General features: G+C 41.9%; 2 protein-coding genes across 13 annotated transcripts in view; one reads left to right on the plus strand and one right to left on the minus strand.

Moving 5' to 3' along the window:
• TTLL5 (tubulin tyrosine ligase like 5) overlaps positions 1-23570 on the plus strand; it is a 268899-nt gene that overhangs the window by 172239 nt on the left and 73090 nt on the right. For 10 of the 12 annotated variants that reach the window (XM_036313636.1, XM_036313619.1, XM_036313673.1 and 7 more), the window contains 2 exons: positions 6109-6144; positions 6937-7132. In XM_036313636.1, coding sequence (XP_036169529.1) covers positions 6109-6144; positions 6937-7132 — 232 coding nt within the window. The remainder of the gene's footprint in view (positions 1-6108; positions 6145-6936; positions 7133-23570) is intronic. The other 2 variants (XM_036313719.1, XM_036313655.1) reach the window with 1 other exon arrangement.
• Positions 11013-13159, minus strand: LOC118658328 (eukaryotic peptide chain release factor GTP-binding subunit ERF3A-like). The gene is given in 3 exon segments (XM_036313732.1): positions 11013-12292; positions 12525-12981; positions 12983-13159. Coding segments are annotated over 3 exon segments (1914 nt in total).

The following is a 23570-nucleotide window of genomic DNA, read 5'->3' on the forward strand; positions in this document are numbered from 1 at the left end:
GTATATAGTCTTATCTCAAGGAGCAAACTCAAAGGTAAAAAATAAATTTTAGTCTTTGGCACCTGCATTTTCAGAGATCATTTTCAAATCACATTCCAACATCAGAATTCTCTTAGGAATCAAGGCACTGGTCGCCATGAGCACAAAATCTCTTGGCAGGTGTATTTAACTCACTCCACTTAAATAATTTTAAGCCCAGATTTTATTTGGCTAGCTATCCCTGTTCCCAGTCACCAGTTGCCAACAGCAAGTCTTAAGAATTGTTAGTAGACAGCTTCAGTATTATTTACTAATACTCCCAAACCCACAAATACTCCCCAAAGCCAAGGGGGGTCCCCACCACATTATGTCATGCCTCTCTGATCATGTAAGTTCCTTATCCTGGCCAGCTCTGCTTGGCATTGCTCATGGGAAACCTCTGTCCTGCAGGGTTTGTAGCATTTACAGCGCCTTTGCAGCACCTACTGTGTGCCAGAACTGCTCTGTGTGAGACTGAGAATAAAGTGCAGCCTCTGCTGTCCTTAAATACCTACACATCCCATAACGTGCCTTGGAAACAGGTAGATATTCTTCAAATAGGAAGATTCTCCCCAGAAAGCATTTCCTTCATGGCCTTACGGTGTTTTTCATTAGAAGCACCGCTGGCATTTTGAGCAGCACATATTTTTCCTAGTACAGGGCTCTTTCTTGCATCGGTAGACTTACAGCAGCCTTAGCCTCCACCTATTAAATGTCAGTAACCCCCACCCCCATTAGCATGACAGTGGAAAGCATACCCACACACTCCCCCCACACACCCCCCAGAGAGGGATAGTGGCATCCCTGGCAGGTAGCTCAGGTTGTGTTGGGATTGGGTGGAGGAGGCTGGGGAATGTACAGCTGTCATGTTCCTCCGCCGCATCCCACCCTGTGACATCATCCCACCCTGTGACATCACATCCTTCTCGGGGAACCTTGAGCCTGAGAGCATCTCTGTATGGACAGTGCAGCAGCCTGCTCAGCAAGTTTTGCTTTGCTCAGGGCCAGTGGTGCAGTTTACATATTGCATCCAGGTTCCTTAGAACCAACGTCCATTTGATGGACCAGATATTAAAGCGAAGGGAGAAGCCTAGCCCGTCGGTGTGTATCGGCTAGAAGCAGTGGTTCTCAGCCTTCCTAATGCTGCGACCCTTTAATACAGTTCCTCATGTTGTGGTGACCCCCAACCATAACATTATTTTCGTTGCTACTTCATAACTGTAATGTTGCTACTGTTATGAATCATAATGTAAATATCTGATATGCAGGATGTATTTTCATTGTTCGCGACCCACAGGTTGAGAACCGCTGGTAGAGGTTGAGGTGTTCTCAAGAAGGCAGTCCTGGCAAGAAACATTTAGCCCTGCAGTGCCACAGTGTAACACAGAAAGTAAGGTGAATTTCCACATGACTAGGCTAATGAGAATGTGGTTGTGAGAAATACCATGGTGTTGCCTATAGCTGCATGTGTACTAACGGCAAAATACAGCATAGTTCATTCTGAATCTTTGAATTTGAATCAATTGTTAAACACTCCCACAGTTAACTTGCTTGTCCCTATATACTTCATTCTAGAAATGATATAAAACTATTTGAAGTTATTTACATGGAATATGTACAATATTATATTTTAATATTAAGCAAAGAATAAACACTAAGAGGATAATAGAATAAAACCCAAATTTTAGAAGAATAGTTGAATGACTCTCACAAATTTGGTGGGAGTAGAAACTGTATGACTAGTAAACTAGAATGAATTGCGGTTCCAGAAAGTAGGGTGGAATTTTGGAATTGAGGTTCCAGAAAGTGGGATGGAATTTTGGGTAAGAAAGGGCCTTAGTTGGGAGATCCCATGGCCCAGTAACACCAGTAACTCAAAGCCAGTACATTTCTCGTTTCTCATGAGCTTACCACATTGCCTTGCGCAGCTGAGCACGCCTGCCCCCAGCCAGCGTCGCACTATTAACATTCCTGCCTCTGCGGAGAGCTTCTACTCGCTTGAGAAACTTCCCTTTGTGATTCGGAGGCTGGGTTCATGTGACTGATGAGATTCACTGTTAAAGTTTATGATGATGCAGCCTGTTCAGGGTGTGCAGTTGGTGAATAAACCTCCTCTTATCCCACGACCCTTATTTGATCTTCTGTTGCTGACTGTCCTACCTGCATCCATGAATTTCTTTGTATACACACACCTGAGAATCCGTCGCTGTTCATCTCCAAATAAGGGGTCTCGTTACAGACTCTGATGTCTGATATATAATGAGAAGACATTAAAGCAAATTTCTCTTTGGAATATTTGTTATTAAAGCAGTTTTTTAGAAATAAAACCAATCTAACTAGCTGGTGAGATGAATTCTGATATAAGCTACATGGTTACATAAATCCTTTAATATCTAATCCCTGAGTCTAGATTGCGACCCGTGGCTAGAAACTTGCAAGCCAGGAGTGGAAGCAGAGGAACAATTGATGAATTTTCTGACCATTGGTCCAGTTATCATAAATAATAGTTTCATTCCAGATTCAAATACCTGCCCCAATTTGTATGGAAATCTCTAGGGTATTCGTCCAGGCAGTTCCTGCTGTTTCATCTGTCTCTTTCCTTCTGTTTGTTTGTTCATTGGATCAGCCCACTCTGCCTGAACCTTCTCTTCATTTACACCTGGATTCCTTTCTCCTTTGCCCCTCCTTCCACTCAGAGCTCATCTCATTTCCCTAGCCATTCAGTCACTTCTTGCAAGTGTTATCTTTCAGTAAGCTTCCCTCTTCCCTCCTAATGAAAGAGTTAACAGGTTTCTCTGGCCCCACTTTTCCTAACCCTGTAACCCCTGTTTGACTCTCCTCAGCACTTCACTTTGCAAATAATGTTAACATTTTATTCATGTATTTAAGAACGTATTGTATTCAGTCATTGGTGGCCACATTTCGACATACCTCCGGAAGCCCCTTGGGAAAGATCATGTCTTTTTCACTGTATAGCACTTCGCACATTGAGGCATTTCAGGAGGGATTACTGAAGATCAAATGTCATACTCGAAAAAATTACTAAATAAGCTCTGAGGTTTTTGGTCCTGTTCTCCAAGAAGATTAGCTGAAAGTATGTAATCGTGCAACTGAACTGTGGAGCCAAACTGTGGGAGGAGATGATCAAGGGATGTGACACATAGGAAGTGAGATTATGTGAGTAGAAAACCTTTCATCCACGGACTTCAGAATACATTACACAGACTCTCTCTCTGAACTAGGTACTTGGAAAGCTCTTTGAAAGCAGGGAAATCCAAGCAGAGACCTGAAATGACCAAGATACGAGTGAGGGAGGTCAGGAAGGGGGCATGGACTTCTGGCTCAGCTGGCATCCACTTTACTCCTCACCACAGGTCTCTGTCGGGGCCATTAGGACCCAGGCTCTACCTAACTAGGCAGCCTATAGGTTAGGACCAGAGAGGTCTGCACCTCACCTCAGTGTTGCTGCATCTCTGCCATTGAAATGATCATTAATGCAAGGACATTTATAAAGGAAAGAATCACGTGATGATTTAAATCACTCTGCATGAAGAAGGAGATTTTGTGTGTTGAACCTTTAAACTAGGTACTATTTCATTTCTGTAAGCAGGGTTTGGGGTAAGGTTGTTCAATATGAGATTTTTAATGTTTCTTCTAGGTACAATATTCTGGTCACTGTACCTTAAAAAGGAAAAAAAATCAGGATAGTTAAAGAAGTTTCAGAGAATAACTAAAAGTATTAAGGAGATGGAAGGACTGCTAAATGAGACTGTTCTAAAATATATGGGGACCTTTAAAAAAAATTGTAGTAAAATATGCATAACATAAAATTTACCACTCTTTAAAAAATTTATTGAATTTATTGGGGTGACATTGATTAATAAAAGTATATAGGTTTCAGGTGTGCATTCTATAACACATCATCTGTGTATTGTATTGTGTGTTCACCACGCCAAGTCAGGTTTCCCTCCAAGACCATTTATCCCCCCTTTACCCTTTCCTATTCCCCCACCCCCTTTCCTTCTGGCAGTGTCTGTGTTATGAGTTTTTCTGTTTGTTCACTGAATCCCTTCACCTTTTTCACCGGCCCCTCCACCCCCCTCCCCACTCAGTCTGTCAGTCTGTCCTCTGTATCTGTGAGTCTGTTTCTATTTTGTTTGTTAGTTTATTTTGTTCATTAGATTCCACATATTAAGTGAAGTCATCTGGTACTTGACTTTCTCCAACTGGCTTATTTCTCTAAGCATAATACTCTCCAGGTCCATCCATGCTAATCTTTATTATTTTCTTTCTTCTACTCATTTCAGACTTTTTTTGTTGTTCTTTTAAGTTCCTTTGAGTGTAAAGTTAGATTGTTTGAGATTTTTCTTGTTTCTTGAGATAGGCCTGTAATGCTCTGAATTTCCCTCCTAAGACTGTTTTCGCTGTGCCCCATTGACTTGGGGTTGTCATGTTCTCATTTCCAGTTTTTTCAAGCTATCTTTTGATTTCTTCCTTGATCTCATTGTTAACCTATTCATTGTTTATTAACATGTTATTTAGCCTCCATGTGTTTATCGATTTTTTTTTCTTATGATTGATTTCTAGTTTCATATCATTATCGTCAGAGATGTTGTCTGAAGCTGGCCACTGGGTGTATTTGTTCTGAGGCCTCTTGGAAGGGACTCTGGTGCAGGCCAACATCAGATGCTGCTTGTGACTGGTTCTTGGCAACCTGTTTGGAGCTACAAAGCAATACAGTTTCTGCCTGCCTCTGCAGGGCCTGGGCGCATGCGAAATGAGATTTTGTGCTGAACCTCTAAGAGAGTGCCTGTGTCTCTAGCAGACTGCCATCTCTCCCTGGCAGACAGAATCCCTGCTGATTCTCACAGCAGGTGTTATGTGGGGGCCTCTTCCCGGCTCCAGTGCTCTGGGCTGGTTCCCATGCTTCTCAGGGATAACCTTTCAGCTGAGATATCCCTTTGAAATCTCATTTGCCACCCATGGGAGCAGGGCCAGCCCTTTTCATGTGTCCGCCCTTCCTACCAGACTTGATGTGGCTTCTTCTGTAAATCCTTGGTTGTAAGACTTCTCTTCAGCTAGTCTTCAGTTGGTTTTTCAGGCTGTTTGCTTTATGTTTTAGCTGTAATTCCAGTTTGCTTCTGGGAGGAGATGAGTGTGACATCCACCTATTCCATTGCCATCTTGGATCTCCTAAAATTTACCATTTTTAAGTGTACAGTTCAGTGGCATACAGTACATTCCCAGTGTTGTGTAACTGTGACTACCATCTATCTCCAGAACTTTCTCATCACCCCAAACTAAAACCCAGGATCCATTAAACAATAACTCCTCATTTCCCTGTCTCTCCAGCCCCAGACAACCACCATTATACTTTCTATCTCTCAATTTTACTATTTTAAGTGCCTCATATAAGTGAAATCCCTTACATAACTGATGTATTTCCCTCAGCGTGTCTTCAGAGTCCATCCCTGTTGTGGCATGTGTCAGAAATTCCTTCCCTTTTAAGGCTGAATAATATTCCATTGTATGTATAGCTCACATTTTGTGTCCATTCCTCTGCTGATGGGCAGTTGGGTTGCTTTCACCTTTTGGCTCTTGTGAATAATGCTGCTACGTTCAAGTATCTGAGAGCCTACTTTCAATTCTGTTGGATATATGCCTGGGAATGGACTTGCTGGGTCATACGGAATTTTTGTTTTAAGCTTCTTGAGGAACCACCAGAGTGCTTCCACAGCAGTCATACCGTTTCACATTCCCACCAGCTGTGCACGAGGGTTCCACTTTCTCCACATGTTTGCCAACACTTTTTATTTTCCATTTGTCTTGTTTTGTCTTGTTTTGTTTTAAATTATGGCCATCCTGATGGGTGTTATGTGGTATAAATGGGGATTTTTCTACCTGGAAGAAATTAGAGGAGATATGTAGGAACCTGTAGCTGTGAAGACTTTGACTCAGATGTATACAGATGAGGCACCAGAATCTAAATTTTAGAATTTGGACAAGTAAAATAGTGTTTAACAAATAGCATAACATGGGTACTAAACAATCCAAAAGGCCACAGGCCCTTTACCTTCCTCCTCTTTTCAGGCTACGTGTCAGCTTGGATGAGGAAGACGCTGTGAGGTAAGTTTACAATAATGACAAATATATCTTCTCACACTAGTTATTTCATCCTACGATGAGAATATAAGCCCAAGTATATGTGAACACTTGTTTAAAAGATTTAGATAGTTCACAATTGGATGGTTTAAAAAACCAAGAATTCTGTATAATTCACCCCTATACTTTTAAAGTTGATATTAGAGAAGATGATTGTGCCTCCATTCCTACCTTAGCCTACTATCCTGCATTCGAAACTCTCTGGGCTCCTCTTAGGGGACCTTGTGGCAGTCACAGGGAGGTGAAATTACTATTTTAATTAATTAACATTCAACAGATATTTATTGAATATTGACCATGTGCCAAGCCTTATAAGAGCTACGAATAGCCTGGCCAGCATGGCTCAGTGGTTGAGCGTTGACCTATAAACCAGGAGGTCACGGTTCAATTTCCAGTCAGGGCACATGCCCAGGTTACAGGCTTGATCTCCTGTGTGGGGCGTGCAGGAGGCAGCTGATCAAAGATTCTCTTACATCATTGGTGTTTCTATCTCTCACTCGCTCTCTCTCTCCCTTCCTCTCTGAAATCAGTGAAAAAATATTTTTTAAAAACAATGAATAGAAAGGAGAGCAGAGTAGACCCTGTCTTTATGTTCATGGAGCTACATTTTAGTGGGTGATTCAGATCAGTTATCACACAAATAGATTTGTAATTCAAACTGTGTTTAGTTCTATAAAGGAAAAATACCTGAGATATTTCTCTCCTTTAGTTTGTTCACACAACCACCCTAAGAAATCTGCTTTCTTTTCCCTTTAGGGGCCTCCAAACAGGTGGCTTTGCCTGGGAGGGAGAGGTAGAAAACAACGCGTATAGCAAGGCTACAGGGGTAGTCCCCCAGCACAAGTATCACCCCACAGCTGGCAGTTACCAGCTCCATTTTGCCCTGCAGCAACTTGAACAACAAAAACTTCAGTCCCGGCAGCTTCTGGACCAGAGTCGAGCCCGTCACCAGGTAATTCAAGACTTTTCCAAGTGCTAATATCTTCCTTCTATTGGTAAAAAAAAATAATAATAATAAGGTCAGTGGGAAAATGTAGGAATACAGTTTACCAAAGGTCTACCAACACCACCATGGCTTGGATGGTTCCTGGGGAATCTACTCTCAGGCAAGAAATGTTCTGAAGCCAAAGCTTTGGCTTTGCTGTAAAGTGATGCCGAACCACTTTTGACATTCTTTCTTTCATTTGAATGTTTCCCCATAAAAGTCTCTAGTGTAGTAGTTACCCTTCCTATTATATGATCTTAGTTTAGTAACTTCCCAAAAGGATCTAATTCTCAAGTACCTAGAAGCTAGCATTTTTATTAATTTTTTTTAAGTGTACTCTGTCTTTGCCTTCATAGACGTGGCCCATATAAGTACATGTTAATCCTTCATGACCTATCAAGATTTTCAAGGAATAAATCACTTTGAAGTTCTTGTACGAAATGGTCATAACTTAAGTTGTTGGTCTTTTGGTTTGATAGTTTGTACTCAAAACAGTGTAAACAAAAATATAAAATGTACTCCAAAATCCTTGCTGTCATGGAGCTTACGCTCCAGTGAAATATTGATTCCCTATTCACTGTCTATAAAATGACAGAAACTCCTTTTGAATATATGTGTGAGGGAGCTATCTGAGTATTTTACACTTGTGTATCAGTATGGCCCCTATTACAGAGAAAGGATGACTTCACAAAAAAGTCAGGCCATGAAAAGGTAAACGTTTCTTTATGATTCAGGATTATCATTAGACTCAGTTACCATGTTCTACATGTTCTATTGGGCTGAATGAGTATTGATTCTATGAGCTTCCCTGATATTTGGTTATCTGGAGAAATGTCTTCTATCAGCTTAATTTTTTGTCATTTTTATAAAAATGTAGTGCGCATTATTACTTTGTGCAAAATTAAAATTCACTCTATGGCTAAGGCAATGTTTACCAAAGTTTTTCTTCTGAATAAAACAATTGTCATTATGCTCTCTATCATTACTTATCTTTTCAACTACTGTCCCAGTTCAAACATATTTTCTTATTTCAGTATCATTCACCATTTGATTATCTGTTTTAGTGTACTCTGTATATTATTACTAGAGGCCCAGTGCATAAATTCGTGCACCAGTGGGGTCCCTCTGCCTGGCCTGCAGGATAGGGCTGAAACCAGCTCTCCTATATCCCCTGAGGGGTCCCAGATTGTGAGAGGCACAGGCCAGGCCGAGGGACCCCACTGGTGCATGATCTGGGCTGGGGAGGGACGCGGGAGGTTGGCCAGCTGTGAAGGGACCTAGGGAGGCCTCCAGGGTGTGTCTAGCCCATCTCGCTCAGTCCCAATTGGCCAGACCCCAGCAGCAAGATAACCTACCGGTCGGAGCATTTGCCCCCTGGTGGTCAGTGCACATCATAGCGACTGGTAGACCAGCCGACTGTCTGCCCCCTGGTGGTCAGTTCACGTCATAGCAAGCAGTTGAGCGGCCTTAGAATATTATTACACTTTGATTGTTGAACGGCCAACCAGACGACCAGACACTTAGCATATTAGGCTTTTATTATATAGAATTAATTCATTATAATTGAGAAATTCTAAGTGCAAATATTTGTGAAGTAGTTCATTAGGTCATTTTTCTAGAAAAATATTCACACTTTTCATCTGGAAAATATGTAATATAGCATCTCATTTTGATCACTACACTGCTCTTTGGTAGAAATGTTCTTTTCTAGAAAGTCTAAGGGGATAGAGAAGCCATTTAAGCCAGTTTGCATTTTCACAATTGCAGATATAAATGTATCTTTGATATTTTTTAATGTTTAAATTTTTAAGAACTCCTTAAACTTCTAAAGCCCAACATCATTCACAGTACTAGAGAATACCAGCTGAATCGGATACTAGATAGTGGAGGTGTCATACGTAGCCTTATTTCTCATATGTGAATATAATTTTATAATCCATGGCCTGACATATCTAGACACTTGGTCTCTTGTAATTTTTAATGCTTCCATACCTTGAAATGGTGGGTGATTTAAAAAAACAAGGAGGTGCTTGCAGGGCATTGAAGTTTTGAAGAAGGAGACAGTTTTGCTAATGTTCACTTTTAGAAACTGCTTCATTTATAAGTCCTCATTCTTTTGATTTGCTTCCAGCAACTCACATTCCTTTGAAAATTCAGAGTATTACTACTCTTGTGTGGATTTTTTTTTTTTCACTGAGGATTATACTGGTTTAGTTTCACTGAACTATGAAGTATATGGAAAATACGTTTTTTTTGAATCTGTCAGAATATCTATCTTAGGGAGGACTCAGAACTCCCAAGAAGGGAGTTATCTCGTGTCTCCTGGAGAGGGAACAGAAGATCATTCATCACAGTTTTATATATGTTTATACCATCATTTTCTTTCTTCCCTGGTTCTTCTAACCCATAGTTTTATTTAGATAAAAACGAGGAAGAGTAAAGTTCTGGGGCTGTGGAGAGCTAAAGAGACTAAATTTGATTAGCTTGAAGAGTTTAAAACTAATAAAATAGCAAATAAGATATTAAATGTTCTAGCATTAAGGATATTTTGTAACTTAGGGCACTGTATTTCAGAGGACAAGAATCACTTCACAAAAGGAACAAACCCTACGAGATTTTAAGCCTCTGTTTTCAGCTTACCTTATGACTGTGCTAGACTTGACTGTTATAATTACCACTAAATTGTTGATTGAAGCATAGCTTGCATTCTCAATATGTCCTGTATTTCTGTCCTTGATTAAGCTTTAGAATAGAGATGGTTTCTCTGATGAACTTCTTATGCTTTGGATTTATTTTACTTGAGAGGTAGTCATTGATATAACTAACAATTTGGTTTAAGAGCAGTGGATAGATTTGAAATCTGATTTACCTAGCATTCGTTCACAAGATAGACCGGTTAATAGAATAGGACATTAAAGGATTCTTTATATTTGTTACATTATCCTACATAATAAAAGGCTAATATGGAAATTGACTGAACGGCGGAATGACCAGTCACTATGACACACACTGACCATCAGGGGGCAGACGCTCACTGCAGGAGCTGTCCCCGGGTGGTCAGTGCGATCCCACAGGGGGAATGCTGTTCAGCCAGAAGCTGGGCTCACAGCTGGCAAGCGCAGCGGCAGTGGCAGTGCTAAGGATGTCCTGACTGAGGCCTAAGCCATCAGTCAGACATCCCCTGAGGGCTCCTGGACTGCCAGAGGGCACAGGCCAGGCTGAGGGCGCCCCCCCCCCACCTAGTGCACGAATTTCGTGCACCGGGCCTCTAATATTATATTATATTTAATATATTTATCATATATTATATTAGCGTGTATATCATGTTACTGTATGTTAATTATGTATATGGACAGTGGTTTTCATACTGATCTCCTAAAAAATGTTTTGGGAAGATCTTGCAGCCTTTCTTTTTTCTTTTTCTTTTTCAAATGGAGTATTTTATTAACATATTACTTGTCTTTTTAACATATACACACACACTGACACACACTGACTGTCTGCGTAAACAAGGGTTGTCTAAATATCCTAATGGAAAATGAAAAATTTAAAAATATCTTAATTTTTCATTGTTATACACAATTTCATCCACATCAGTTACAAAGCTATTACTGATTCTGTCCACGGAAGCAGAATGGTTTTGGAAGAGAAAACTTGTGGGTAAGTTCATCAGTGAAACATAACTGAGATCTCAACATGAGAAAGCTGACAAAACATGAATTTTTGCTGTGAAATTTTTCTTTGCAAAATATGGAGAAAAGTCTGTCAATGGCCAGTAAATAAGAGAAGGTGGTGAACTTTTGTAGTCAGTTCTCACAGTATTGTGCAAGGGTATCAAGAAAGCTGTTCAGTCCTTCTCTGGGACCAGTTTCAGAACTTTTCCAATTGCAATGGTCTTGCCCTCATCTCTTAAAGTAAAACGACCCATCTGAGGAAAATCCTTGATTGTCTCAAGGCAGATAGTTCCTGCTGTCCTTAAACGGGCAGTGCACACTCGACCTTGTTTCACGAAGCGGGGCCGTGTCTTACTTTTCTCTCCAGATTTTTTGTTTACCAAGGAGATTAAGGCTGTTACCTCAGCTTCCTCAATGCAAGTATGAATGTGCAGCACCGCATTATAACCCGGACAGGTGATGGACTTGTGCTCAGTAATCACTATCTGAACGTCAAATGTACGTCCAGAATGGCAAAGATTATTAGGGTCACAAAGTATAAATCCTGGAAGAATCTCTTCTTCATTTCCCTTCAGTCTGATTTTAAGATTTTCACCTGGGGCTACATAATCAGTTTCAGCATCATCAGAAAGTGTTCCAGGAACTTCCACATTTTGCCTGTTTGGCATCATCACAGGCTGCTGGCCTTTAAAAATGGATCCTGATTCCAGCTTGCCCAGGACCACAGTACCCATATCCTTGTACTTATCCACAATTGGCAGTCTAATTGGTCCATCAATTGATCTGTTGAAGTTTGGCATGTTATCCAAATACGGAATAAATGGTAATTCAGTGTACCAGGGGCAGAAATCTGATTGCTCTTTAATATCTGCCCCAGTTAGCCCTGAACAGGGCATAAAATGAATGTCTTTTTTTGAACTGAAGCCGACTTTTTTCAAAAAGGGCACCAGTTTTTCTTTACATTTTTCATATCTCTCACTGCTCCAATTTACTGTGGGATCATCCATCTTATTAATAAGCACTACTAAATGCATTACACCTGCTGTCTTTGCCAACATAGCATGTTCTCTTGTCTGTCCACCTTTTTCAAAGCCTGTTTCAAACTCCCCTTTCCTGGCAGAAATAACCAGTACTGCCAAATCAGCTTGAGAAGCACCACCAATCATTTTGGGGACAAAACTCTTATGGCCAGGGGCATCTAGAATTGTGAAATGTTTCTTTTCTGTTTCAAAATAGGCACGACCCACCTCTACTGTTTTACCCTTGTCTCGTTCTTCTTGATTTGTATCTAAGGCCCAGGACAAATACCAAGTTTCTCTGTTTTTTTCTTTAGCTTCTCTTTCATGTTTCTCAAGTGTCCTTTTGTCAACCATTCCTGTCAAAAACATTATCTGTCCTCCAATGGTTGACTTGCCAGCATCTACGTGCCCAGTGAATACAACATTTGCGTGTTCTTTTTTTTTTTTTTTTTTAAATATATTTTTATTGATTTTTTACAGAGAGGAAGAGAGAGAGATAGAGAGCTAGAAACATCGATGAGAGAGAAACATCGATCAGCTGCCTCCTGCACATCCCCCACTGGGGAAGTGCCCACAATCCAGGTACATGCCCTTGACCGGAATCGAACCCGGGACCCTTCAGTCCGCAGGCCGACGCTCTATCCACTGAGCCAAACCGGCTTCGGCATGCGTGTTCTTTTTTAGGAGCACCTGAGGGTAGGACCACAGGTTTAGATGTTCTCATTTCCTCTTTCTCCATCACTTCCTGGCCACTTTCTTCTGGGGGCCCTGCATCTCCCAGTGAACAACCCCCTGGCTCGGCTTCACTCATTTCTTTACTGTGCTCCCATGACTCCTCTAGAACCATCTCCACCTCTCCATTTCCTGTAACAGGTTCAGAAAGTTCCTTGGTGATGGCTGGATCGGAGCCTTCACACAACACTCTCTGCTCCTCTTTGGCATGTTCCACAGGCGCCCCCAGCCCCAGCCTTTTACCTTCAGGTTTGCCCGCCCCGGGGCAGGTTTCCTCAGTGCTGGTGGTGTCCGCAGGGGGGGTCTGCGGCTAGGCCGCCCGCAGGAAGGACAGCAGGAACTCCGCGGCGGCGTGTAGGTGTACGTTAGGCACGAAGGGTTTGGCACTGACCACTGACGTTTAGGTGACGGCTGACCGCCGGGCTGAGATGCTCACGCTGGGCCTCGGCCACCGCTGCTGGAGAGGCTGGGTCCCCGCTAGGGGCTGAACCCACTGCCTCCATGTCCACCTGGTCCCAGCAATCGGGTGCTGAGTCGCTGCTGCTGCTACCATCACCCGTATCCATCATCGGAGGACCTGATGGGTGGCGGGGAGGGAGCAGGGTCAGTAGGACAGAAAGAGCGGGCTATGCAGACGGGTAAGGCAGCAAGAGCGTGGGGCCAAGGGGTAGCCACACGCACCTGAGTGGCAGCGCGGAGACAGTGAAGTACCGACACTGCATTCGCAGCTGCGGCAGCAACAGCCTCTTGCAGCAGCCTCTTGCAGCCTTTCTTGCATTACTTGCGGAGGAAGTTCTCCATCCTTTTCTGCAGATAGGTAGCCAGTTTACTGAAGGTATTAATTTCAAGAAGGCCCACTCTGATTCAGGATGAGTTTGGAAATGAGCATCTCCAAACATTCATGTGGAGGTGGTTTTGATCTCCATATCTGTCTAGCATTTCACTCATAAATCTAGAAATTTTTGTTCACTGAATCTACCCCTACTAAAAACTGGTCCTATAACATGGGCGTGGGAGAGGAAAGTCACCCAGAGCCCTTGGCAAAGGTTTCCAGGGACAGAGGTACAAAGACATAGGTGGGATTCAGTCCATTTGATAGAGAGCGTGATAAAAGACAAAATGGAAACTATGAGCTTTTACACATTGATGAGTAAAACCAGCAGTTTTGGTTAGGGTTGTTTTTGTTTTGTTTGTTTTTTTCAAGACATCCCAAATCAGAGCAGAGTTCAGCAAACTTACTCTGTAAATGGTCATATAGTATTTTAGACCTTTCAGGCTATAGATAGGGTCTCTGTGGCAACTACTCAACTTTGTTATGGGAGAATGAAAACAGCCATAGATAACATGTAAATGAATGATTGTGGCTGTTTTCCAATAAAACTTTATTTACAAAAACAGGCAGCAAGCTGGATTTGGCCTGCAGCCCTAGTTTGTAGACCCCTGGTTTTGAGCCATAGAACCCCTTGGAGGGCTTATTGCGGTTACCAGTTGCTTCCCCAACCCCATTTATGATTCAGTAGATTTGGGATGGGGCTCACTTACTTCCGTTTCTAAGTTTCCAGGTGATATTAAAGCTGCTCTTCTGGGTATCACATGTTGAGAAACATTGGACTAGAGGGAAAGAGACTACAAATGTTCCCCTTCGTTATTTGTTTTCTGTCCTTTGGAAGGGAGACTGAATATGTTAAATCTTAATGTTGCCCTTATAAGATTTTCAGCAATCAGTTTTTATCGGAACTTTGTTTCTATCTTCTCACTCCAAACTTGAAAACCTCCTTGCTCATTCTTCTTATCCAGGTACGTTGTGCTCAGCAACCACTGCTCCCAGCATTCGTTTCATAGTGGATAAGAGATAAGTACTGGGACACGTTCTTCCCTCTGTGTTTTAATAATAAGCACTAACGGAGGTCCAGTCACTATTCCAGGTGCTTCACATATATTAATTCATTGAAAATGAGTGTCGGGATGGTTGGGGAAAGTGCAGAATCTTGACAGTCTAGGGATGGGAAAATGACTGGTACGGGCTGGTGTGTCCCTGTGTGTGTCTCCTCTCTCCTTTCCCTCTGTTTCTCACTTCCTTCTCAGACTGGCTTCCTGCCCCTGGAGGAACAGGTTAAAAACTTTTCTTTCAGCCGAGTCGTGGGACTTTCTTCAGCAACGGTTGACTTGGTGACATCAGCATGAGTAGCCCTCCATGCTGGGGTCTGTGAGGAGGGCTTCGCAGGCTGTGAGGCCCGACTGACCTGATTCTAATTGCCGACATTGAGCTGATGTTATTCTTGGCCCGGGACAGAGCGATTACTCAGTAGTTTCTGTTAAAGTGATCCTTTGTTAAACTTCTGCTCCCAGCCCCCTCTCCTTCCCTCCCACTCTCTTCTCGGCCTCATCCAGACCGAAAAAAGGCCCCAAAACAGAAAAATTAAGGACATTTTGATGGCCAAGGCAGAACTGCTGAAATTTCTTTTAATGACAAAGTTGGAGAGGGGGATTTTAATGTTTTACTGGTTCCCAAAGCCCTTCCATTTGAGGTAGATTTACTTTTCAACATAGTGAAATAACTCAAGGCAGAAGAAAACTGTGCATCCTAAATTCTTCTCATCTTTCCACTCCCTCTGTTCTTTACCGTCCCCCTTCCCACCATCCCAAAATTTTTCAGATTAGCAGGGGGGCAGACAGCTCAGTGTTCACATCAAGGGGTCTTTCCGTGTGCTAGTAACATCTTGAAGGCTATATGTAATGAGCTTTTTGCTAATGGGGTATGTGTGGGTGCGTGTGTGTGTGTGTGTGTGTGTGTGTGTGTACGCACATGCATGCACAACCTCGCAGGTGTGGAAAGGATTCCCATATAAACCCAGCCAAGTCTTGTTATTCTGCTCCTAAAACTTCATTGCATGTGTCTAGAAAAATTCTGCCCCCCTGGTGGAATGAATACTGTGTCTCCAAGTCTTCAGCTGCTGTGTGTTTGTGTTGTGGGGGAGGGGAAAGAGAGAAATTCAGCAGGCACCGGCTTTTCCAGGCAGCCAGCAATAACACGCTAGCTCCTCAGCATGGCACAGAGAGCAAGCAGACAGGCTCGCTGCGCAGGGGAGTCTCTGCGTGCTTCTAACAGTACTTGTGAGGGGGGTGCGCTGGGGGTGCGTACGCAAGGGGGAGAACGGCGGCCTGTGTGCTTAGATTCCCGGGGCAGGTTGACTTAAATGTCATAACCTACTGCTGCTTTGTTTTTTTGGTTTTGTTTGGTTTGGGTTGGGTTTTTTGTTCTGTTTTGTTTTTCCTTCTGACCTTTATCAGGAGCTCATATAACACTTAGCTTCTAGATGATGATGATGGTAATGATGATGAATTTTCCTAGAACCATTTGATTTAGTAGATTTTGTCAAATCAAACTCTTTTCTTTGTCTTACCTCATACAAACACATTGAAAATATGTGAAATAATACATGTAAAACTCCATCCAGTTGTTTGAAATAGGCACGCTGGACAATCTTTGGAATCAGATAATCCTCAGTTTAAATCTTATCCCTGACCTGGGACAGGTTATTCAAACATCTTTAAACCTCCGTTTGCTTATCTCTAACATGGAAATGATAATATACCTGTGAGTTATCATGAGGATCATAATCCTCGGGACATTACAGTGTGTGGAGCACTGAACCAGAAGTCATGCTAGTTTTTGTATTGAGTCCTCACAACTGCCCACTTTTTAAAATATATATATTTTTATTGATTAGAGAGAGAGAGAGAGAGAGAGAGAGAGAGAGAGAGAGAGAGAGACATCAGTGATGAGAGAGAATCATGAATCGATCGGCTGCCTCTTGCACACCCCATGCTAGGGATCGACAGCAACTTGGAATGTGCTCTGACCGGGCATTGAATCCATGACCTCCTTGTTCATAGGTCAACACTCAGCCACTGAGCCATGCCGGCCAGGCACAACTGCCCTCTTATCAGCCCCTTTTATAAATGAAAAAACAGAGCATCATTTATGTAACTTTATTAGGGTCACATAAGTAACAAATGGGAGAGCTGGGATTTGAAACCAGGTGTGTCAGCGTCCAGCATCCAAGCTCTCGGCTATCATGCTGTATGCCACCTTCCTGACAATCTATTAAGGCATTCAATAAATAGTAGCCATATGTATTATTATATAAATTTTAAGCTTCAGTTCATACACTCAACAAGCACTTATTCACACCTATAAAACTGTATTTTAAAAGTTATTGTCAGGTACACTAACTATGTACTGTCTCAAAAGAAAAGGTTTAGTTAAACATTGGTAAACTCAGACCTAGACAGTGCTCCGGTTAACACAGATTCTTCAAGAAGTGTCTTAAGAGGGTGTTTCTGGGCTTACAACTCTTAGAAATGCCCTCCCTGGTGCTTGTATTATTCAGTAATAGGATCAGGGACTACTGAAACTTTGGAAATTCTGAGCACTTATGTGGATTGTTACTAATAACAGGAATTATCTTTCTAATGATCACTTTGGCCTTCTTCAATTTTTTATTAAATGTATTGGGGTGACATGGGTTAATAAAATTAGATAAGTTTCAAGTGTACAATTCTATAACACATCATCTGGATAACACATTGTTTGGCCTTTCAGTCCTGTTATTTTTACTGGTCATACTATTTCAATTTTATTTCTATGATGGGTGTTTTTGAGAAGACTACCAGGAAATATGGCAGGTGCCTATGAATGTGAATACCACAGATGACACCTTTGCACGACTCATGTTATGCTTGCTTGTTCAGTACCATATAAATCTAAATCTTAATGCATTATTGTAATGCAGAACTCAGTTCATTATGCTGATTCATTACTAACAGCAATAGAAGTCCTCTGGTTTCCATCAGGTTGTCTTCTGAGCTGCTCCTAGAAAACTGTCCCCCTGGAAGCTTAGTGGGAGGAAGGTGAGGGCAGGGAAATGGACGTATAGCGGGAGTCTCCTGAGTGCGGGATGTAGTGTCTTCATGCCACTGGTGAGGAAACTGATGCGCACAGAGTTGGAGCAACTGATGCAAGGTTGCACCGCTAGCTGATCCAGAGAGAATAGTCAGCCCAGGCGGGAGGGCTTCCACAGCCCTTTCCACTCTCCCGCCGTAGCCTTGGTAGAGTGACTGTTCGTTTGCTTCTTGTTTTACACATTAGCATTCCAGTTTTATTGCTTCTGCTGCTATACACTCAAATACACAAATATAAAAGAATCAGCTTAATGAAGCAAAATGCAGAACTCTACATGGTTGCGGGTATATTAAAAGAATTGTTCATCTATCAGCTGCTTGGGATCGATCTTGTTTGTTGCATATTCTTAAAATGTGGTTTTACTACAGCTGCCTGGTGAGAAGTCTTGTTTCCTCCCTCACTCTATGACCTATGGTTTATTTCTGTTTGTCTGTGGGCATATGAGGGACTCACTGCAGTAGCTTTGTAAGGTGAGGGAAGACCTCATCTTTAAACATAAAGAAGCCCATCCATCTGAGATGGATGCAGGCACGGGAAAAGCTTAATAAACATGACAGCAAGATACACCATAGGTCAACCATGCGAGATTCTGAGTCAAATAAAACAAATTATGCATTTGAAGACAGAGACAAGTTTGATCTTTAAAAACTCTGAATTTAAAGTTGTAAGGGGATTGGGAACCAAGATGGCGGCATAGGTTAACGCCGGAGTTTGCTGCTTTGAACAACTACTTCAAAAGTGAAACCAAAAAACGGAAGGGACATCACCCAGAACCACAGGAACGCTGGCTGAGTGGAAGTCCTACAACTAGGAGGAAAGAGAAACGCATACGGACACTCAGAGGAGGCGCAGTGCTGAAGTCAAATTTTGAGGTGCGGAGTGCGCGAGCGGCTCTGGCGGCGGAGGGCGCGGTTGGCGTTTTCAATTGGGAGGGAGTCGCAGAATCTGAGCTCCAGATCCGGGCGAGTCTTTAGGGACCCAGACTCAAACGGGAGAAGCGGGACTGTCTGGCTTTGGTCAGAGCGAGTGCAGCTTTCTCTCTGAGCTTTGCAGCGGGTGCTGGGACTCAGAGAGGCAGAGCCCCTGGGGACAGGACTGAGAGCCGCCATAACTGCTCTCTCCGGCCCACCCTGTTGATCCTGTGCGACCCGCCCCGCCCAAGCCCTGCACAGAGGCTTTTGCCGGATAGCCTCAGGCAAAGGCTAGATTAGCACCTCCCTAGAGGACAGACGTTCTCTCACTGCTGCCACAGCTGATTCTCATAGCCACTTGGCCTGGAGGTCAAACCCTCCCTGGAATTAGCTACAACAATCAAGATTTAACTATAAGACTGCGAACAAAGACCACTAGGGGGTGCACCAAGGAAGCATAACAAAATGCGGAGACAAAGAAACAGGACAAAATTGTCAATGGAAGATATAGAGTTCAGAACCACACTTTTAAGGTCTCTCAAGAACTGTTTAGAAGCCGCCGATAAACTTAATGAGATCTACAAGAGAACTAATAAGACCCTCGATCTTATATTGGGGAACCAACTAGAAATTAAGCATACACGGACTGAAATAACGAATATTACACAGACTCCCGACAGCAGACCAGAGGAGCGCAAGAATCAAGTCAATGATTTGAAATGCGAAGAAGCAAAAAACACCCAACCGGAAAAGCAAAATGAAAAAAGAATCCAAAAATGTGAGCATAGTGTAAGGAGCCTCTGGGACAGCTTCAAGCGTGCCAACATCAGAAGTATAGGGGTGCCAGAAGATGAGAGAGAGCAAGATATTGAAAACCTATTTGAAGAAATAATGACAGAAAACTTCCCCCACCTGGTGAAAGAAATGGACTTACAGGTCCAAGAAGCGCGGAGAACCCCAAACAAAAGGAATCCAAAGAGGACCACACCAAGACACATCATAATTAAAATGCCAAGAGCAAAAGATAAAGAGAGAATCTTAAAAACAGCAAGAGAAAGAAACTCAGTTACCTACAAGGGAATACCCATACGACTGTCAGCTGATTTCTCAACAGAAACTTTGCAGGCCAGAAGGGAGTGGCAAGAAATATTCAAAGTGATGAATACCAAGAACCTACAACCAAGATTACTTTATCCAGCAAAGCTATCATTCAGAATTGAAGGTCAGATAAAGAGCTTCACAGATAAGGAAAAGCTAAAGGAGTTCATCACCACCAAACCAGGATTATATGAAATGCTGAAAGGTATCCTTTAAGAAGAGGAAGAGGAAGAAAAAGGTAAAGATACAAATTATGAACAACAAATATGCATCTATCAACAAGTGAATCTAAGAATCACGTGAATAAATTATCTGATGAACAGAATGAACTGTTGATTATAATAGAATCAGGAACATAGAAAGGGAATGGACTGACTATTCCTGGGGAGAAAAAAGGTGTGGGAGATGCGGGAAGAGACTGGACAAAAATCGTGCACCTATGGATGAGGACAGTGGGTGGGGAGTGAGGGCGGAGGGTGGGGCGGGAACTGGGAGGAGGGGAGTTATGGGGGGAAAAAAAGAGGAACAAATGTAATAATCTGAACAATAAAGATTTAATTAAAAAAAATAAAAAATAAAAAAATAAAATAAAGGAGAAGAAAGATGGCGGCGGTATAGGCAGACGCGTCCCAGGTCGTGTCCCTGAGCAAATGGAGTGAGCAGCTGAAACTAGTAACATCCACCCCGAATTGGCGAAATTCCTCAGCTGGCGAGACGGTTTGCAGCCGGGAAGAGCAGAACTCCCCTGGAAAGGTCTAAGGCGAGCCACACTGAAGAATAGAAGAACCAAAGGACCTTCACTACTGCAATATTTTTTTTTTTTCTTTTTTCACCTTTTAACTAAGAAACCAATTTTTTTTCTTTTTTTTTTTTTTCTTTTTTTTTTCTTCTTCTTCTTTTTTTTTTTTCCTCTTCTTTTTTCCATCACCTGATTTTACCCTTTTAATTACTACCTTCTTATTTTTAACCAGCATTATTACTGCTACCATTTTATCATTTTTTTTTAAAGTGCCATTTTATTTTCTCTTTATTTTATTTTGGGATTAGTGTTCTCCATTCTATTTTCATCGTTATATTATTGGTTGTTTCTAGTTTGCATTCATCTCCAGGGAGCTCTTGCTGGAATTTGTTGGGATTAATGGCTGTTCTATAGGAGTATTCTCCTCATATAAAAAAGTCTCTTCCCCTCTTCCACTTCATTCTCTCTTTTCGCTCTTTTTTTTTCTTTTCTTTTCTTTTCTTTTCTCGCTTTTATTTTCCCCCCTCCTTTTTCCCAATTTCATTTTTGCACTCCTTTTTTTGGTCCCTAATTTTCTTTTCTTTTTTCTCTTTTCTCTTTTTCTCTTCCTTCTTCCTTATCCCCTAATTCTCTTAATTCAGGTGGTCACCTTTATTTGGGGTTATTAATATCGTGAATATATTTGTGTATAGTGCCTGGTACGTGGTGCCTTGTTGTGTTGTATTTTGTGCCTTTAAAACAACGCAGCAGACCCAAGCAACAGCAACCTCCTGAGCACCACACCCTTTGCAGAGGAACAGCAGCTGTACGTGAAACCTTGCCCCACCAGCCAGAAGAGCCACCACAGCTGTGAACAGCACCCACCAGAGGAGCTGCTGCCAACTGAAGAGCAGCTGCTACCGCAACCGCCCGAAGAGCAACCACAGACCAAGGAGTCACTGCCACCAAGGGAGCAGCCACTGAACGACTCAACGTCTAGATATGTCAGCGAGATCAAACATGGGTAGACAAAGAAACCCCCAAAGGAAAGAGAAGGAGGACTCTCCAGAAAAGCAGCTAAGTAATACAGAGGCATGCAACATGACAGAAAAAGAATTCAGAATAAGGGTCCTAGAGTGCATAAACCGGATGGAGGAAAAAATCGACAACCTCTCCAAGAAGCTAGAAGAAACAGATGAAAAAATCAACAACTTAAGTAAGACCCAAGAAGAAATGAAGAGTGATATAGCTGCAATGAAAAACTCCATTGAAAGTATCAACAGTAGACTAGGAGAAGCGGAGGACCGAATTAGTGATTTAGAAGACAAGGAAGCAAAACACACCCAAAACGTACTGCAATTGGAGAAAAAAATGAAAAGACAGGAGGAGAGCCTAAGGGAGCTTTGGGACAACATGAAACGAAACAACATACGAATAATAGGGGTACCAGAACAACAGAAGGATGAACAAGGATTAGAAATCCTATTAGAAGAAATAATATCAGAAAACTTCCCTGAGGTGGGGAAGAAAAAAGTCACACAAGCCCAGAGAGTCCCAAACAAGGTGAACCCAAAAAGACCCACACCAAGACACATCATAATTACCATGGCAAATGTTCAGGACAAAGAGAGAATCTTACAGGCTGCAAGAGAGAGACGGAAAGTTACATACAAGGGATCTCCCATTAGATTGTCAAATGATTTCTCAACAGAAACACATCAGGCCAGAAAAGAATGGACGGAAATTTACAAAGTGATGCAAAGCAAAGGACTGAATCCAAGAATACTCTATCCAGCAAGGCTATCATTCAAACTTGAAGGGGAAATAAGAAGCTTCAGAGACAAAAAAAGGCTGAGGGAGTTTATCACCACCAAGCCAGCAATGCAAGGAATGCTAAAGGGACTGGTATAAAAAGAAGAAATAAAAAGCTCAGAAAGAAAACAGCCACACAAAAACAGAAATGCCTACAAACAAGTACCTTTCAATAATAACTTTAAACGTAAACGGACTAAATGCTCCAAACAAAAGACATCGAGTGGCTGAATGGATAAAAAAACATGACCCATACATCTGCTGTCTACAAGAAACCCACCTCATTAGAAGAGACTCACACAGACTGAAAGTGAAAGGATGGAAAAATATCTTTCAGGCAAATGGAAAGGAAAAGAAAGCTGGGGTAGCAATACTTATATCGGACAAAATAGACCTCAAAGTGAAGGCCATAACAAGAGATAAGGAAGGCCACTTCATAATACTAAAGGGATCAATACAACAAGAAGATATAACCCTGGTAAACATATACGCACCCAATGCAGGAGCACCCAAATTCATAAAAAAACTCCTGGAAGATATCAAAGGAGAGATCGACAACAATACAATCATAGTAGGGGACTTTAATACACCACTGACAGCACTGGATAAGTCCTCTAGACAAATAATCAGCAAAGATACAGCAATCCTAAATGACTCACTAGATCAGATGGACTTAATAGACATCTTCAGAACACTTCACCCGAAAGCCAGGGAATATACATTCTACTCAAATGCTCATAGGACATATTCAAAAATAGACCATATATTGGGTCACAAGCAAAGTATCCTCAAATTCAAGAAAATTGAAATCATAAAAAGCGTCTTCGCAGACCACGATGGCATAATATTAGAAATAAACTACAATAAAAACAACCCAAAATACTCAAACACCTGGAAGCTGAATAGCATGCTATTAAATATTGATTGGGTTACCAATGAAATCAAAGAAGAAATTCGAAATATCCTGGAAACTAATGACAATGAAAACACAACAATCCAAAACCTATGGGACACAATGAAAGCAGTCCTGAGAGGGAAGTTTATAGCTCTACAGGCCTATCTCAAAAAACAAGAAAAAATGGTAGTAAATCATCTAACTCTACAACTCAAAGAACTAGAAAGAGAGCAACAAGAAAACCCCAGAGTGAGCAGAAGGAAGGAGATAATAAAGATTAGAGCAGAAATAAATGACATAGAGACCAAAAAAACAATACAGAAAATCAATGAAACCAAGAGCTGGTTCTTTGAAAGGATAAACAAGATTGACAAACCTCTAGCCAGACTCACCAAGAAGCAAAGAGAGAGGACCCAAATAAACAAAATCAGAAACGATAGAGGCGAAATAACAACAGACCCCACAGAAATACAAATGATTGTTAAAAAATACTATGGACAGCTCTACTCCAACAAACTAGACAACCTGGAGGAAATGGACAAATTCCTAGAAAAATACAACATTCCAAAACTCAATCAGG

This window comes from Myotis myotis, unplaced genomic scaffold (genome assembly GCF_014108235.1).
Source record: "Myotis myotis isolate mMyoMyo1 unplaced genomic scaffold, mMyoMyo1.p scaffold_m19_p_1, whole genome shotgun sequence".
In the NCBI taxonomy this organism is placed as follows: Eukaryota; Metazoa; Chordata; class Mammalia; order Chiroptera; family Vespertilionidae; genus Myotis; species Myotis myotis.